The sequence below is a fragment of the Lagopus muta genome, chromosome 2 (assembly GCF_023343835.1).
Source record: "Lagopus muta isolate bLagMut1 chromosome 2, bLagMut1 primary, whole genome shotgun sequence".
In the NCBI taxonomy this organism is placed as follows: domain Eukaryota; kingdom Metazoa; phylum Chordata; class Aves; order Galliformes; family Phasianidae; genus Lagopus; species Lagopus muta.
The window spans coordinates 106,384,566-106,399,603 of NC_064434.1; the positions used below are offsets into that span (position 1 = coordinate 106,384,566).

The window sequence follows — 15,038 nt, forward strand, 5'->3', positions numbered from 1 at the left end:
GGTGAGGAAACTCTGCATTTCAGCTAGGCAAGGTATTATGCTTTCACAGGATTACATTTACGTATCTACTACAACACCAAGACTTCTTTTTGGGGTGTTTTATAACACGCTAGGTGTATGAAGAATCCACTTGATTACAAATAGGTCAGAGGGAAGCAGAAGTTTTACAAAAGCATTATTGAGAAGGTATATTTTATCATTAGTCTTCTGCTCTCCTGAAACGAAAGCGTTATAGAGCAATGTTTATAAATGATCATGTCCTGGAAGCACATCAGGCTGTTAAGGAGTACTTATTTATCCTATTTCACAATCTCCCAGCCTAACAACAAGCTCACTGGTGAGAACAGCTGCTAAGAGGAACTCTGCTTATCACATCACATGAGGAACTAGTAACTAGAAAAACAATGCTTACAGCAAAACAGTGGATAACGTTTTTTGGGGCTCTCAATGAGAACTTCAACACAGCATGCCTGAAAAAGTATCCACAGTAAAAGTCAGAGCCTCATGAATGCATGAACTTTCAACAAAACACTTCTGCTGCAAAGACCTAACAAGTATGTGCTGCATCTTCAGCAAGTGTGCTGCTATTTTGCTTTTTACGTACCACTCTTTTAGGAACACAGTGAGGCACAACGCACACTATTTCAAAACTAAATGTACGAAGGGGAAAACGGGAATGAGAATCTCTGGGGTCTGCGCCGAACCCCTCGCTATGTCACAGGGTGATTTAGGGACAAGTTAGTCAGCTCGCATGGCCCTCTGTTTCCCAATTTGTAACAGTGAGCTTATGACTCTTCCTCCAGTGAGGGAACGTTACATTCACTCCCGAGCTTTTAGGTGTTGTTCAGCCCTTTGAAACAAGGACCGAGCACGGTTGTGGAGCTGTGTGGGGCAGACAGAACCAACAGGCAGCTGTCGCAGAACAGCATGTTATCTCCTGCCCTTGTGTTAGCAGATGAACGCCGAAGGACTGGTAGCTGTCGCCCTGCAATGGTATTTTTGGAACTAGTTTCGAAGGCCAGAGCTGCCCGGAGAAAGGGTTTGAATTTCCAGCAGCTGCAGGAGAGAAAGGGAGGGAGGAACAGAGGTCCTTTCACCAGGAACAGGACTCTGGTGTTCTGCGCATGGGGATTGAGAGGTGGCAAAGATAACGTCAGTCAGACCATAATCTGCATAAAAAAAGATCCAGTTAAACGTGGAAGGTGTAATCTGGCAAGAAAATGACGTTAAATATGGATCTGGTGAGAATTTTGCACAAACAAAAGCAATGAACGAAAACAACTCAAACACCCTTTCCTACCTGACTAGCAGCACCAGAGCGAGGGAGAAAAAGAACAATGGTGACATTCAACAGACACCCGCTGGAAAGTGCAATTTATGGAAAGAAATGGAAAACAGCCCCCCCTCTTCCCAGCCAGAACAAATAAATGAAGATGTAAAACGCATGCATTCCAAAAAACAAAACCCTACCGCCAATGCATCAAAGGCACCTCGGATGCAGTGAGCCCCCCCCGGAACCCCCCACCCCAAGGTGACCGCTCCCGCCAGCGTTAACCCCCTCGGCACATCAACACAGCATCATCATCATCATCATCATCATCACCATCATCATCATCACCACCATCACCCCACTCGTATCACCACCACATGAGAAGCGGAGAGAGAGAAGAATGTTACTCGACCTTTCGTCCCCTGCATGTTGCCTGTCAGAGTCGGGCATGTTTGGGTCAAGAACTGGGTTTGGGGGTTTGGAGAACAGGCTTTCAAAGGCCATGCTGCTGGCCGTGGTGTGGTGAGGAGGAGGGAGGTGGAGGAAGGCAGGACACCGCCGCTGCGGGAGGAGGAGGCGGCGGCGCGCACGGCCGCTCCGGGGGCGGCTCGGTGAGGAGGAGGAGGAGGGCCGGTCCCTCCGTGCGGAGCGATGATGAAGGTTGCACTCACGGTTACTTAGTGGGACACTAACGGGCACTCAGTGCAGGAAGGGCTGCACAGCTGCGCCCGGCCGCCCCGCGCGGGCGGGAGGAGAGGAGGCGGCGGCGGCGGCGGCTCGAGGAGCAGGCCCGGGGCACAGGAGAACGAGAGGACACACACACGGGGGAAGGGAAGTGCTGGTGGCCGGAGATGGCTGCCCTATTTCTTCCTTACAAACATGGCGCCCGCTCGAGGCACTCTCACAAAATGGCGGCGGCGGCGGCGGCGGCGATAGCGGCGAGGGCGGCGGCGGCGGCAGCGGCGGCAGCGAGCCCGGTGCCGCCCCTAGCTCGCTCAGCGGCCTCGGCCCGCGGGCGCCGCCGCCACCACTGCGTCTTCCGCGCCCGTCGGGGCCGCGATGGCGTCGCCTGGCGCTGGCCGCCGCCACCGCCCGCAACGCGCTCCTCCTCCGCCGCCGCCGTCGGCCCGCCCCCCGCGCCGAGCCATTGGCTGCCGGGGTGGCGCGTCACCGCGCCGTGCGCAAAGACCATTGGCGGGGCCGCGCCGCTCGTCACGCGGCCATGACGTGGCGGCGAGCGGGCGGGCTCCTTCCCCCCAGCCCCCTCCCCCTCCCGCCTCCGGCCGCCGCCGCCCGCCCTGCGCGCGCGCCAGCCAGGGGGAGGGCGGAGACCCGCCGTGCCGCGTGCGGGCTGGCGTCACGTGCGCGCCCCGCCGCCCGTCATGGCGGCCGCCGCCCGTCACGGCGCTTCCGGGCCGCGCGTCTCGCGGCAGACTTCCGCTCCTCCTCCTCTCGCGAGAACTGAGCTGCGCTTCTCCCCTCTCAAGGCGCTCCCGCCCCCCGGGCCGGGCTTAGCGCTGCTGTGGTGCGGCCCTGAAGGGGGGTAGTTCTTGGTTTGTTTTTAAAGAGCTGGAACGGGCTGCGGGTCGTTCTGCTGCGTCTCGTCTCGCAGGGATCCCGTGCTTTTGCTGTCCCAGATTTCTGAGGCATTTTTTTTGCTCATTTATTAAAAAAAAAAGAGTTAAAAAAATCCCACGTTTGAAATAAAAGCTCTGTGTGCTCATCCCAACAGAAACACCCACTTCACTTGCAGCCATCTTTGTTACCATTAAAAACAGCGCTATTGCCATTAAAAAGAAAAAAAAGACAAAGCTAGTAAGCAGTTAGGTCAGCCATGGGTAATTCATGAGGTAATTTACCTTGGGAAGCTTATGTAATACTAAGTTTTCCATAAAGAAATCCTCCCTAAGGCACAGGCATGCGAGGGTGAGATTTCTCACAGCACCGAGGCTGCTCAGATTACTATAAAACAATGTTGACAAAAAGTACCTGGTTGAGCCTTCCTTTCCACCCTGACGGCATAGTTTACATGGCTGTATGAACTGTGTTACACAGCCTGTGTGTGGAGGTTGTGGCCAGTTCCCACGCCAGAGCTGAAGGATCATTAATCTGACTGGTTTGAGTAGCAAGCTGAGCCTCCAGGCAATCAGCTTTACTGGGTCTAGTAGTTCTGTTTTCTGCTACAAAATAGAACAAGTGTCTCTTAGTACAGTTCAAATTTGGCTTGTCCAGGAGTTCCAATCACCGTGATTAACAGTATCAAAATAGCTCCTTCCCTTCCCTTCCCTTCCCTTCCCTTCCCTTCCCTTCCCTTCCCTTCCATCTTCCTCTACTCTCCTCTCCTTCTTTGAAAAAAGAAAACCCCATGTTGTCCTCCCAAGCTCCCCAGGTAAAGGCTGTCACTGTGGTCCTCCTCAAAGCAGGAGCACTTAAAGCAAGCAGGACTGGGGCCTAGAGAAATTTCCATCTTAACCAAAACTGTTAATGAAATTGTTACTGGCACAAGTGACTATTGGAGGTGGAGGATTAAAACCTGTATCAGAAAGATAATAGAGGTACTTTCATTATCATCACATCAGTGACTATTCAATTAATAAAACAGAGGATATTCAACACTTGTGAAGAAATCCTTAATAAAGCCTTGGAGAAAATGCTGAAGAGCACTACCAAACTCAACAGTGTAGCAAAAGCACACCAAACCCTTAACTGCAGCAAGGGACATCTCATTTTGTACTGTATCTCAGGCGTTGTTTGGGGCAGGTTCCACTTTCTCCTTTCTACCTTGCTGGTAGAGGTGACTCAGCTGGTTGCATCCTGATGCTGCTCTTGTTACTATTAACATCTCTTTCTGTGTGTATCATTTGGCATTTTCAGTGAATTTCATCCTCTTCTGCAGTACTGCAACTGTAAGTCGTGTACCTTAACCTTAGGGTAGTCTTGTCCAACTCAAATAAATAGCATCAGCTGCAAGTGTTGTCATTCCATTGCTCATTGCTTCTTCCATTAACTTTATGTATCTATTTACAACAACACTGGCACCAAGACAGAGACGATCCCACCTGCCAGGCTGCTGCACACCGAGAGCCGGCCATTCGTTGCTGCCCTGGCTCTGCTGACTCTCAGCAGTTCACAGCCCCCGAGAGAGCAGTGTTTGTTGTTCTCTAATGATTTTAATGTTATTTCGTTTAACACTGTCTTTTGAGGGACTTTGTCATAATTTTTTGGAAAAGCCTCAAGTAAGTTACATCAACTTATTTTCCTTTACAGGCTAGTCTCCCTGGCTTACAGGGCTTTTCAGGACGTATGACTCTCTTTTTCCAGTGCCAACAATACTAACACAAAAATAAAAAATGAGAACACCCACATCGGCCCCCATTTGGGAGGGGTGCTCCTGCATTTGCTCTGCTCCAACATAGGACATTTTTCCCCTCACACACACACACAAAAAGTGTCTTTGAGCATTGCCTATGCCCAACTGCCTAAAATGCTGTACAACTGGGGCTCGTTATAAGTCAGACGAGAAACAGTTGAGTGCAGAGTGAAGCTAACAAAGCCTGCCTGCTTTGCTCTGCACTGCTGGCTGGGCTTGCTGAAGTGTGGTCTGTGGAACAAAGCATTTCCCATGGAAGAAGCATTCCCATTATCCCACTAGAGCTCCACTTGTGCAACAGTCTGACTCATGCTGCAGCTTTTTGCTCCTTGGCGCTGCACAGAGAATCTCTCTCTCCTACCTATTTGGCATCTAGAAGGTGGCTTCTTACTTCTGGGTCATTCTCTCTCTCCTGCCTGCCAGGCAGAGAAGAACGGTGCTACTGCATGGGGCTACAGTCAGCTCTGAGGAGCACAGGGAAAGTAGCTCTTCTTAATCCCTTGGACAGCATGGGTGGGAGAACTTCTGTCCCTGCAGTTCCCCATATCCAGCCTCTGGCTTTCACACAGTCTAGGAGCCTGGCTGTGCACCAGGCTACTGAGGAACCATCTCCCTGGGGTTGCACATCCGTGCCCCCAGACACGAGGAGCTGAGGATCCCTGCTGATCTGATGCCATGTGCCAGGCTAGACTCTTAACTGAGCAAGCAGGGTGGAGAGAGTGTGGACTGGTTCAACCAAACATCCAGATCAACACACACGCTCATGGAAATGAAGCAGCTCTAAGGTGAAGCTAGCACTGCCTCAGCACATCTCCAGCAGGGACTGAAATGGAGCTCCAGAGAGCATGGGCAGGGGTAGGGCTGCTGGTCGGGGCTATTATGGCTAATTAGTGTCTTCAGTATGCGAGTGTCTCCGTGTGCTGGATGCCAGCACCATCTCCCTAGGCAATAGGAAAAAAAAACACCACCACCATTTCAAATTCAGAATAAAAGCCCTGCTTTTCATATAGTATGTGTGGGAGTGCATGGAGTTTCTGGGGTTTGTGCAGTGAGAGAGATCTCTGGCATATGGTGGTTTCTGGGCCCCTTCTGGAGTGTTTCTCTATGGAGATACAGCACTGGGTCTGCTCCCTGCTTTTGGGGCCAACCCTTTCACTGTTGGGGGTTTGCATGAGAGCTGTGTGCGCTCCTTGGGCACAGTTATACCCACAACATTAATTTTAAGCAGACAGAAAAATGTTTCAGTACCAACAGGGTAAAGCTGTTTATTTAAATATCTTTACGCGTGTTTGCGTTGTCAAGGAAAAAGGTATGTCTGTGAGAAGCTTGTGAATGGCTCTTTTTTTTTTTCTCCTTCAGCATTTTCAAAGTATAACTAAATTTGGCAATATCAGATAAACAAATTCCCCAGTCCGGTCTCTCAGATATCACAGATATACTGGGATCTGGGGTATGGTGTGTATGGCTTAGCAACATACCTAGCAACCATAACAAATAAAAATGTCACGGTTCAGCTCTTCATTAAGGCCTGTAACAGGATTAATAAGTGTTGTGGAATGTGTGCTTGTGCTTTTGCTTTAGCGAGGACTCAAACCGTGATATAAATCTGTGGGAGGGGACAGGGCAGCATTAATGTATGCGCTGAGCACCAGGCTGTCCTTGAAGGTGCTGGTTTGGCACAGCTGTAATACAATCCAGATCTTAGCCAGCCATTTAAAATAACTGTGTTCATACTCTTTTCTGTTTTTAGCAAGAGAATTGTCACCTCTGGCTTGTGGGGATTCTCTCTTGTTAGGCTGAGGGTCTGTTTGGTCCAATGGCACCTACAAGGTTAGGCCATTCCTTGGGTTGCCAGGGTTTGTCTTAAGACCCCTTTCCTGGGCAGCCTTACATTGAGATGTCCTGTGTGGACACAGACACTTGAGAGAGCAGGAGGGATGCCCACAGTGGCATTCCAGCACCCTATTCCCACGTGCCCTGGGATGAAATTACTCGATCCCTCCTTGCTGGGATACACCTACCATGCCTGCTGCAGCTGATGGATTGTCAGCACGGTCTGCAGCTGTGCACATGCCCCACGCGCTGTGGATTTCCACAGGCTGCCAAGTGGGAAGCAGTTGGAACAAGATGCTATTTCCTTCTCCATCCAGCAGCTTTTGGGATGGACTTGGATGTGCACGGGCAGACAATGTTGGCCTTCAGGTTGTTCTTCTGGCTCCGCTACAAGCCAGATGGGAGGGTCACTCGGGAAGGCCAGTGCTACAAGCATCAGGTCATCTCTTTAGGCCTCAGTGCAGTGCAGACCATGGCAAGGTGACTCCAGAGAGAGCCTTAGAGGTGAAATCCCAGCTCTGAAATCCCAGCATGCCTCTCAGCATTTGAAGCAGCGAGGCATGCGAAGTCATTCTGGGCTTTTTGAGAGATACAGAATTCTTCTCTTCTGAACTGGGAGGCCAAGAGCAGACAGAGCAACTCCAGGAAGCTTTGTAAGGAAACCTGGAGAGAATCCTCTCTGAGACAGCGCTGTGAAAAGGATCCTCCTCCATTTAATGCTGCTATCATTCCCTCCCTAAAAGGGGAAAGAGAATGGTACAGGTCACTGGGTAAAACGTTCAAGAGGTCCAGGGCCATAGCCAAGGTTAAATCTTGATGTTTTGTTTCTGAGGGGGAAAAAAAATCATTTGGGTGCCTCTTTCCTTCTATAAACATATTTGGTCTGGTAGATATTCCAGGAATCTCTCTATACATTTAGATTTGGGGATTACTGTCCTTCCTGAGCAGGGGAGGGCTCTCACCAGCCCTTCGAGGGATGGAACGGTGGCTTTGGGGCTCTCCCAGGGCATGCAGAGCAAATCTGGAGCCAGCTGCACATGGACTGCTTGCCTTTAGTGCCAGCAGGGGAGCAGAGGCAAACCTAGCTATTTCTTGGGCTCTAAAATGTTATTATCCCAAGGAGAAGTTGTATTTACCAGGGCCAGAAGAGCTTCACACTGCACATTCCAGGCTGCAAGATGTTGCAGTTGCTGCTCTGGGAGAGGGAAAAATCTCCTTTAGTCAGCTCAAATGCTGGCCAGAGGTTTCCAGCCCAGTCCAGGCACAGCAGAGCCAACCTGAAACTTTTCTGGGGCTGAAAGAGAGATCTGTATCCAGCTAAGGCTGTGAGACATATAAGCTTCCCAGCTCCGATCCTCGGGCCCAGAAACACTTGGGAAGATGGGCACCACTTTGCAAGCAGATCAGAGATGCTCCTCCACGTCCCTGTGCCAGTCCCCTGTGTCTCAGTGCATCTTGAAGAGAGGAAACCCGTTCACCCTGGCCTTGGGAACTGGGAAAATGCTGTCAGTGAAGGATTACACTGCAGTGAAAGCCTCCAACGCAAAGGTCCAAACAGCCATCTCCAGCCTCATCAGCCAGCTAAAGCATCAGATGGAAACTATTCACAAAGTCATCCTCTCCTGCTTCCCAGCCGAGGTGCATTTCATCCATCCCGCCTGGCTGTGGGCAGGATTCAGGCTCTGCCATTGAAATCCAGCAGGTGGTTGGTGTTCCCTTCAGCCCCCAGACTGTGCTAGTCTGAATCTGCCAGTCCCTTTTCAAGGCATAGTTCAGTTCCCCCTGGTTCACATGGCACATGAGGCAGTGCAGGTGCCTTGTGTTGGAACACCAAGGAGAGGGGAAGGAGGAGACCAGCTCTCCATGCAGAATGCTCCTTGCAGAACCCAAGGAGGACAGTTTGCTTCAAACCAGGTTCGTCACTTGTACTTTTCAACCCCTTTCCCCTTAGCGTATGGACTTCTTTATCCTAGGAGCAAGATTTCTTTAAATCTGGGCTAAGTTCCCAAGAAAAGAAAGCTGCTTTTTGAAGGGCTACCAGGTGTCATTGCAAAGCCCTGCTCTGCTGTGTTTTCTTTCCTCCTGCATGGCCCTGAAGCTTTTCCACCCAAACCTTGAGGTACTTTGATCACGCAGCTCGCCAGCCTCCCAGCAGCTCCCTGTGCCTGTCTTCATTGGCACATCCCCACACTTCTATCCCTCCCTCCCCAGCAGCGTAAAGCAGGAGAACAGAAACAACAAGGACAAGTTGCAGCCCTATAACCCCAGAACCCAGCCCCAGTTGGCTGTGGGTGAGCACACCCTACACGCGCTGCGGATACTTTATTCTGCTCTGCGCCTACTCAGAGGCTATATCATCCTTTAATTGTACTAAATGAGACAGACACATGCATAATGTTTTTGTGGTTTACATGCACAAGCGCTGCACTGGGGAGCAGAGGTGAGCACCACAGTAGTGCCAGCCCTGGGCACGTGTTGCAGTACCATGGCGGGAGCTGACCCCACAACTATTCGTGCAAGAGGACAAGGGGTGTTAAAAAATGAGATATTCACACCCTGAGCTCTTGCAAGACAGGCACCGTGCTCAGCTGAAGCGATCCCCATGGCACATCCATGCCAGGTCATGGGTGGATGCAGGTGCATGACCCCATCCAAGAGGATTAAGGCATGGGACAGCCTTCCAACCATCCCTCATCTCCAGCTTGTCATGTAGGACGGCACCGAGTCCTTCCTGCATCTCTGGGGACATCGGGATGGCTGACCCCAAACCGAGCAACAACCTCACTTTTGGACAGTCCCACCCCAAACTTTGTGCTTCAGGTGTGGCCTGGGAGCTGAGGCTGGGAAGAACTTCTCCATATGCTCCGAGCGGTGCAGCGTGTTGTGCCACACAGCCTCGGGGCTTGAGGGCACAGCTGCCACCACCCCAAGCAGCACCAAGAGCTTGAGCTCCGCTCAGCAAATCCCAGCTGGGGGTCTTGGTGTTCAGAGGCAAGCAAGCCCAGCCCAGTGCAGAAGAGGGCTGACAGCACTGGCTTAGCTTCTTTCCTACAAAAAAGGAATCAAAAAGGAAGTAAGCACCTTGGTTTCTACCTGCTTGATTGCGTTACGTAGGTGCAGAAGTTATAGGATGTCCTCCTGGAGCTGTGAGCAAAAATAACGCCCTGCTCCTGCACTCAGCAAGCAGATAACCTGCATGCAGTTTGTTGCACGTCGCTTGCTGCTTTTTCCATGGAGGTGGGTGTAAAAAGCACCTGGAGACTGAGACAAAATCACCTCAGTGCAGAGGGGGGACAGCTGGCTTCAGGGCTCCAGTGCTTGTGGCACCTGTAGTGCTTTCATCTGAAAAGGGACCATAGCCGCCACTCACATGAGAGCATCCAAACCCTGCAGCCGCCCCCTGGTCTGCCCTAGAACTCATAGGCAGAGACGAAGAGCGTGATTTTGGAGAGATGCTTGGCCTGAAAGGTGCGGTCCAGGTACTCGGACATGTCCACATCCACCTGGATGGTCTGGGGGCCCTTCAGGCTCTGCACCAGGATGAGCTCCCCGGTCTGCCGGTCCGAGCGCTGCATCACAAAGTGGCCCCGGTTGTTGCCTCCCACAATGCCAAAGCGGAGACTGTCGGGTCCCGGCCGGCCGGGTGCCGCCGCCGTGGCCATGCGGAAGAGCGGGGTTGGGGTCAGCAGGTTGGAAGGCAGGGGCAGATAGTGGAAGGAGATGGTTTTGGGCGCCTGGTGGCACGATCTGCTATCCATCGGGCAGGGGTTGCGCTCGCACTGGCTGCAAAGGGAATAGAGGAAGAAGTTCAGGGGGGTCCCCCAGTGGTCCTCCTCACCACAAGGAGGGATTGAGAGGTTGGGATGCCCTGTGCACAGAGCAGGGCCGGGTCTCACGTGCCGCACTCACAAGGGTGATGTTTTCACGTAGGTGATGTTGCCGCCGGGCTGGGGACACTCGGGGCTGACGCACTGGAAGCCCCCGCCTGTGTTGATGCACGTTGTGCCCCGCGTGCAGTTGTCCCGCGACAGAGCGCACTCATCAATGTCTGCAAAACAGGCAACAGAGACCTGGAAACCCTTATTTCCAGGTGCATTTTGGCAGGAAACAGGTGAAGTGGAGCAAACCTTCGATAGGAATAAGGAAAGTGTGGAAGTTTCCCACCCTGACACTTGCATCCCGCCCTGACCGTGCACTGGCCCCTTTCAGGGTAAGGCTGCAAACCCAGATCTGATGGAAATAATCACTAAGTTCACTCCCAAATCTCAGTTTCCATCAACTCCTACTCTTCTCCTACTGTTGCTGCCCAGGGCCAGCAGGGGTTAGGGCAGCGGGATGGGTTTGTTTTCCTAACTTTCTGCTAAGCTCGCTGAGTGCGTCAGCACACCAAGTAAGGTAAGGGCGGCTTACCTAGCAGTAAGACCAAGGGCTTTTATCACGGATGTGTGTTGGGAGTGTTACCAAGATGTTATGAAAACATAGCGTAGCAGCAGAAATCACATTGAAAATGAGGAAACGTAAGATTTTTCACTATGATCTCCTTTTGGGGCAATCACGCAAGGTTGGACAAGGTGGGAAAGCTGCCCATGCTGCCTCACCTTCACAGCTCTTGCCATCGCCCAGCAGGCTGTACCCACTGGGACAGGCGCAGCGGTAGGAGCCGGGCAGGTTGACGCAGGCGTGGGCACACAGCCGTGGGGCCCCTTCTGCCTGGTACAGCTCACACTCATCCACATCTGCAGGGAAACAAGCAGAGCTGCACACCCACGGCCCCTTTACTCCTCACCCTGCAGCCCCTTAAGCCCTTACCCCGGCAGAGACTGGCGGCAGCCGTGCCGCTCATGTGAAAGCCGGGCTCGCAGCGGCACTGCTGGGCGTGCTCCACCTGGGCACAGCGGGGCTTGCGGCTGAAGGCAGGATCGGCTGTCGCACTCCATGCTGGGGGCTCTGCAGGGCACCGGGGCAAGGTGAGGCCAGGACACAGCACGCACCCAACCCGAGCACCCTGTGTCACCCACCTGTCTGCGTGCGGTGCTGGCAGGCGGCCCCGCTCCACGGCGGTGGGCAGAGGCAGCGGTGCTGGCCTGGTCCCTCCACGCAGGTGCCGCCGTTCTGGCAGGGGCTGCTGGAGCACACGCTGAGCTCTGCAAAAAGCCAGGTTTTGTCTGACGTATTTTGAAACAGCACCATAACCTGATATTTCACCAAACTTGGACCGCGAGAATCCCTCTTGTTCCAATAACCCAGGTTGCGTCTGTACTTGCAGCCAGATCTGGAGCCCAGGAAATGCTCCCACAGCTGTAGCCACATCCAGCCCAAGGAAGGGAAGTGGTACCTGTGCAGCGCGGCTCCTCTCCGCTCCAGCTGCCATCAGCCTGGCATATCCGTGTGCTGGAACCCTGCAGCTCGAAGCCAGGCTCACAGGCAAAGTGCACCTCGTGCTCCACCAGGTACTTGGTGCCGAACATTCGCCCGCCAGCAGGGGCCTGTGGGGCTGGGCAGGACACTGCAAATAGACCAAGTGGGGGAGAAGTGTTGATCTGCCTGAGAACAGAAGGCCTTACAGAGGGATCTGGACAGCCTGGATCGATGGGCTGAGCCCAACGGGCTGAGCTTCACCAAGCCCAAGCGCTGGGTGCTGCACTTTGGCCACAGCAGCCCCACGCAGCGCTGCAGCCTTGGGGCAGTGGCTGGCAAGCTGTGCGGAGGTAAAGGCTGCGGGGCCGTTAGCTGACAGCCAGCTGAACGTGAGCCAGCAGTGTGCCCAGGTGGCCAAGAAGGCCAATGGCACCCCGGCGTGTGGCAGCAGCAGGTGAGCGGCCCTCCGCACTGCCGCTGGTGAGGCCGCACCTCCAGTGCTGCGCTCAGCGCTGGGCCCTCACTGCAGGAAAGACACCGAGGGCTGCAGCGTGTCCAGAGAAGGGCAGCGGGGCTGTGAGGGGTCTGGAGCACAAGTGTGATGGGGAGCAGCCTGAGGAACCGGGGCTGTTTGGTTTGGAGGCTCAGGGCAGACCTATGGCTCTGCAACCCCCTGAAAGGAGGCTGCAAGATGAGAGGTGCCAGCCTTAAATTGCAGTAGGGGAGGTTCAGGCTGGCTGTTAGGAACAATTCCTTCTCCCAAAGAGCAGTGAGGCAGTGGCACAGCTGCCCAGGGAGTGGTGGGGTCACCTGGAGGTGTCCCAGAGCCGTGGGGATGTGGCTCTGAGGGACGTGGCAGTGGGCACAGTGGGGTGGGCTGGGGTTGCACCGAATGATCTCAGTGGTCTTTTCCAACCTTCATGATTCTACGAAATTCCAAGAGCAGTGGGATGGGGTCAGCGGGCAGATCCACAGTGGTTCATCGGTAGCATCCAGCCCCAAATGACCAAAGACCCTGGAGCCCACTGCTCACCCATCATCCCAAAGCCCCCATGGCACTCACCAGGCGTGGGCTCCGGGGCCGCCTTGGCCAGGGCTGCATGCAGCGTGCTGAGGCGGTTCTTCATCAGGCGCAGGCCCTCGGCGAAGCGCGTCTCCTGGCCCTTCAGCAGCTGCTGCATCTGCCGCACAGCTGCCAGGAGCTGCTGCCTGCCTGGGCAGCCCTGCGGGCACCACAAGCATTCAGCACCCACAGCCCCAGCACCCACCAGGCTTCTCTAGGTCCCGTCATTTGCCCCCGTTGGCCAAACACGGGGGTTCTGAACCCAAACGCTGTGTGGGAAATCCCTAGCTGTGGGGTGGCCTGCTACATCCTAACGTGGCAACGCATCGCTCTGATAGCTTTGTTATTCCTGGGAGAGATGCCACAGCTCGTCCTGCTGGATCTAGAGCTGTGTCCCACTTCCATGTTAGAAAATAATAGAAAAACAGATGTCTTGTGAGTTCTTCTGGGGCCAGAAACACTTGTGGGACTTCTGCCTGCAAGCTAATGGTTACCAAGGGACTGACTCATGCAGGCGACGGGCATCTTTATTATAGGTTTCCTGCGGAATTAACTGAAAACCAAAGGGAAAGAGCAAGAGCTGAGCACAGCAGAGTCAATTTTGTGCCTGGAGATTTGCAGAGCACGTGGAGCAGGGGATGAACAACCCCTTTTGGGAGTGCATAACCCCGTGTTGTGCTCCGACGCAATGGGAAAAGGAGACGGGTCCAAGGCTGGGACCGAGCAAACAGAGCTGCGGGGCAGGGGTTGAACCACTGCAAAAAGCTACCGAGGGTTTGCAGAGGAAAAAAGCAAAGTCAGCCCCAAACGGCGTGCTCGAGGCACTCAGCATCATCCCCTGCCGCTGCTCGTGGCTGTTTCAAGGTTGCCGGGGATGAGCTGAGCCCTGCCGGCAGCTCTGGGGTGCACAGCACAGGAAGAGGGAGGAAAAAGCAAATAGATGCCTGGCATCCCGCGCACTTCAATAAACAGCTCTTTGTTAGGTCTGATTTTAACTTCAGGAGCCAGCAGAGCTCCCCGCGGGGTGCTGAGCCGTAACAAACCCCCGCTCTCCCATAAAAACAGCGGTGCTGTTTGCTCTGGGCGTACTTGGTCACGATTTCAGGTGCGGGGAAATTTAAAAACAAACAAACAAACAAACAGCAACACAAAAGCAATACCGAAGCTTTGCTTTGCACTAACAGCCTCCGTGCTCACGCCTCCCTCCCACAGCCTCGGGTGCCGGAGAAGGGAGCGGAGCTGCAGCGGGACGTGCGTGCTCCGCTTGGCTCACCTGCTGGGGCGGGGAACACAAATTGCATCGAACTGCGAGGGGGGGATTCGAAGAGTTGTTGGGGGCTGGGAGGGTGCGTTTAGCATGCTCTAAGCCTCCTGCTTTAGGGAGAAGGGAAAGCAGATGAGATCTCGCAGGAGGCATCCCCGAGACCCCGCGGCTCCGGGGAGGCAGAGGGACGAAAGGACGCGCGTGCGGATAGCCCAGACCCACGCGAGGACGAAGACGAGGACGAGCTCACCTGGGCCGCCGGCGTGGCCAGCCGTGCCGCCGGGCACAGCAGCAGCAACGGCAGCAGCAGAGGGAGGCTGCGGCGGAGCCCCGGAGCCATGGTCCCGCGGTCGAGCAGGGCTCTTGGCGGGAGGAAGGCGGTGAGCTCCCTCCGCCCGGCACCTCTGCCTCCTGGCTGGGATGAGTTATCCCTCCCACGCCGCCCTGCGCACCGCGGCCGGGGAAGCCGAGCCCTGGCGAACGGCACGGCGGGTGCCGGGCGCTGCTCGCACCCTGCGAAGCAGGACGAGGGCAGCGGATGGAGGAGCTCGCCCTGGGGAGCGGAGCTCGGGGCTCGCTCTGCGTCCTCCTCCCTGAGCCCCGGCTGTGGTCACCGTCATCCCAAATGCCGGCTGCGTGGAGCCCTTCTGTCTGCAGCTACCTCAAGGCCTGCCCTATAAGGGGGGGGGGGGGGGTTGCCTTTGGTTCATCACGCTATTTCACCTTATTTCCCCTTATCTCTAGCTACCTCCATTTCAGCCGACATCCACAGCTGCACCCCGCCTTCAACGAAGCCCACGTTACCAGCCCATGGGATTCCCATGCAGAGCAAATGTTTGTGGGTTGCAAAAATGCCACTCCTGGGCCGTGTGCAGCCTCT

At 54.4% G+C, this 15,038-nt stretch overlaps 2 protein-coding genes across 3 annotated transcripts in view; both read right to left on the reverse strand.

Moving 5' to 3' along the window:
- Positions 1-2,230, reverse strand: part of ZC3H6 (zinc finger CCCH-type containing 6) — a 28,867-nt gene extending 26,637 nt beyond the window's left edge. Inside the window, exon 1 of the mRNA XM_048934825.1 lies at positions 1,683-2,230. Within this exon, the coding sequence (XP_048790782.1) occupies positions 1,683-1,774 (92 nt within the window). The 5' untranslated portion in view covers positions 1,775-2,230. The remainder of the gene's footprint in view (positions 1-1,682) is intronic.
- A 6,473-nt stretch (positions 2,231-8,703) lies between these two features.
- Positions 8,704-14,785, reverse strand: FBLN7 (fibulin 7). Of its 2 annotated transcripts, XM_048935883.1 has the most exons (8): positions 14,409-14,785; positions 12,895-13,054; positions 11,809-11,979; positions 11,492-11,617; positions 11,283-11,420; positions 11,072-11,209; positions 10,383-10,521; positions 8,704-10,256 (listed from the first exon to the last, which is right to left on the reverse strand). In XM_048935883.1, exons 1-8 carry the CDS (start codon positions 14,496-14,498, stop codon positions 9,884-9,886), a joined length of 1,335 nt encoding a protein of 444 aa, XP_048791840.1. In that variant the 5' UTR covers positions 14,499-14,785; the 3' UTR covers positions 8,704-9,883. The 2 variants fall into 2 exon arrangements, with proteins under 2 accessions (XP_048791840.1, XP_048791841.1); XM_048935884.1 differs by lacking the exon at positions 11,283-11,420.
- Positions 14,786-15,038: the final 253 nt, after the last annotated feature.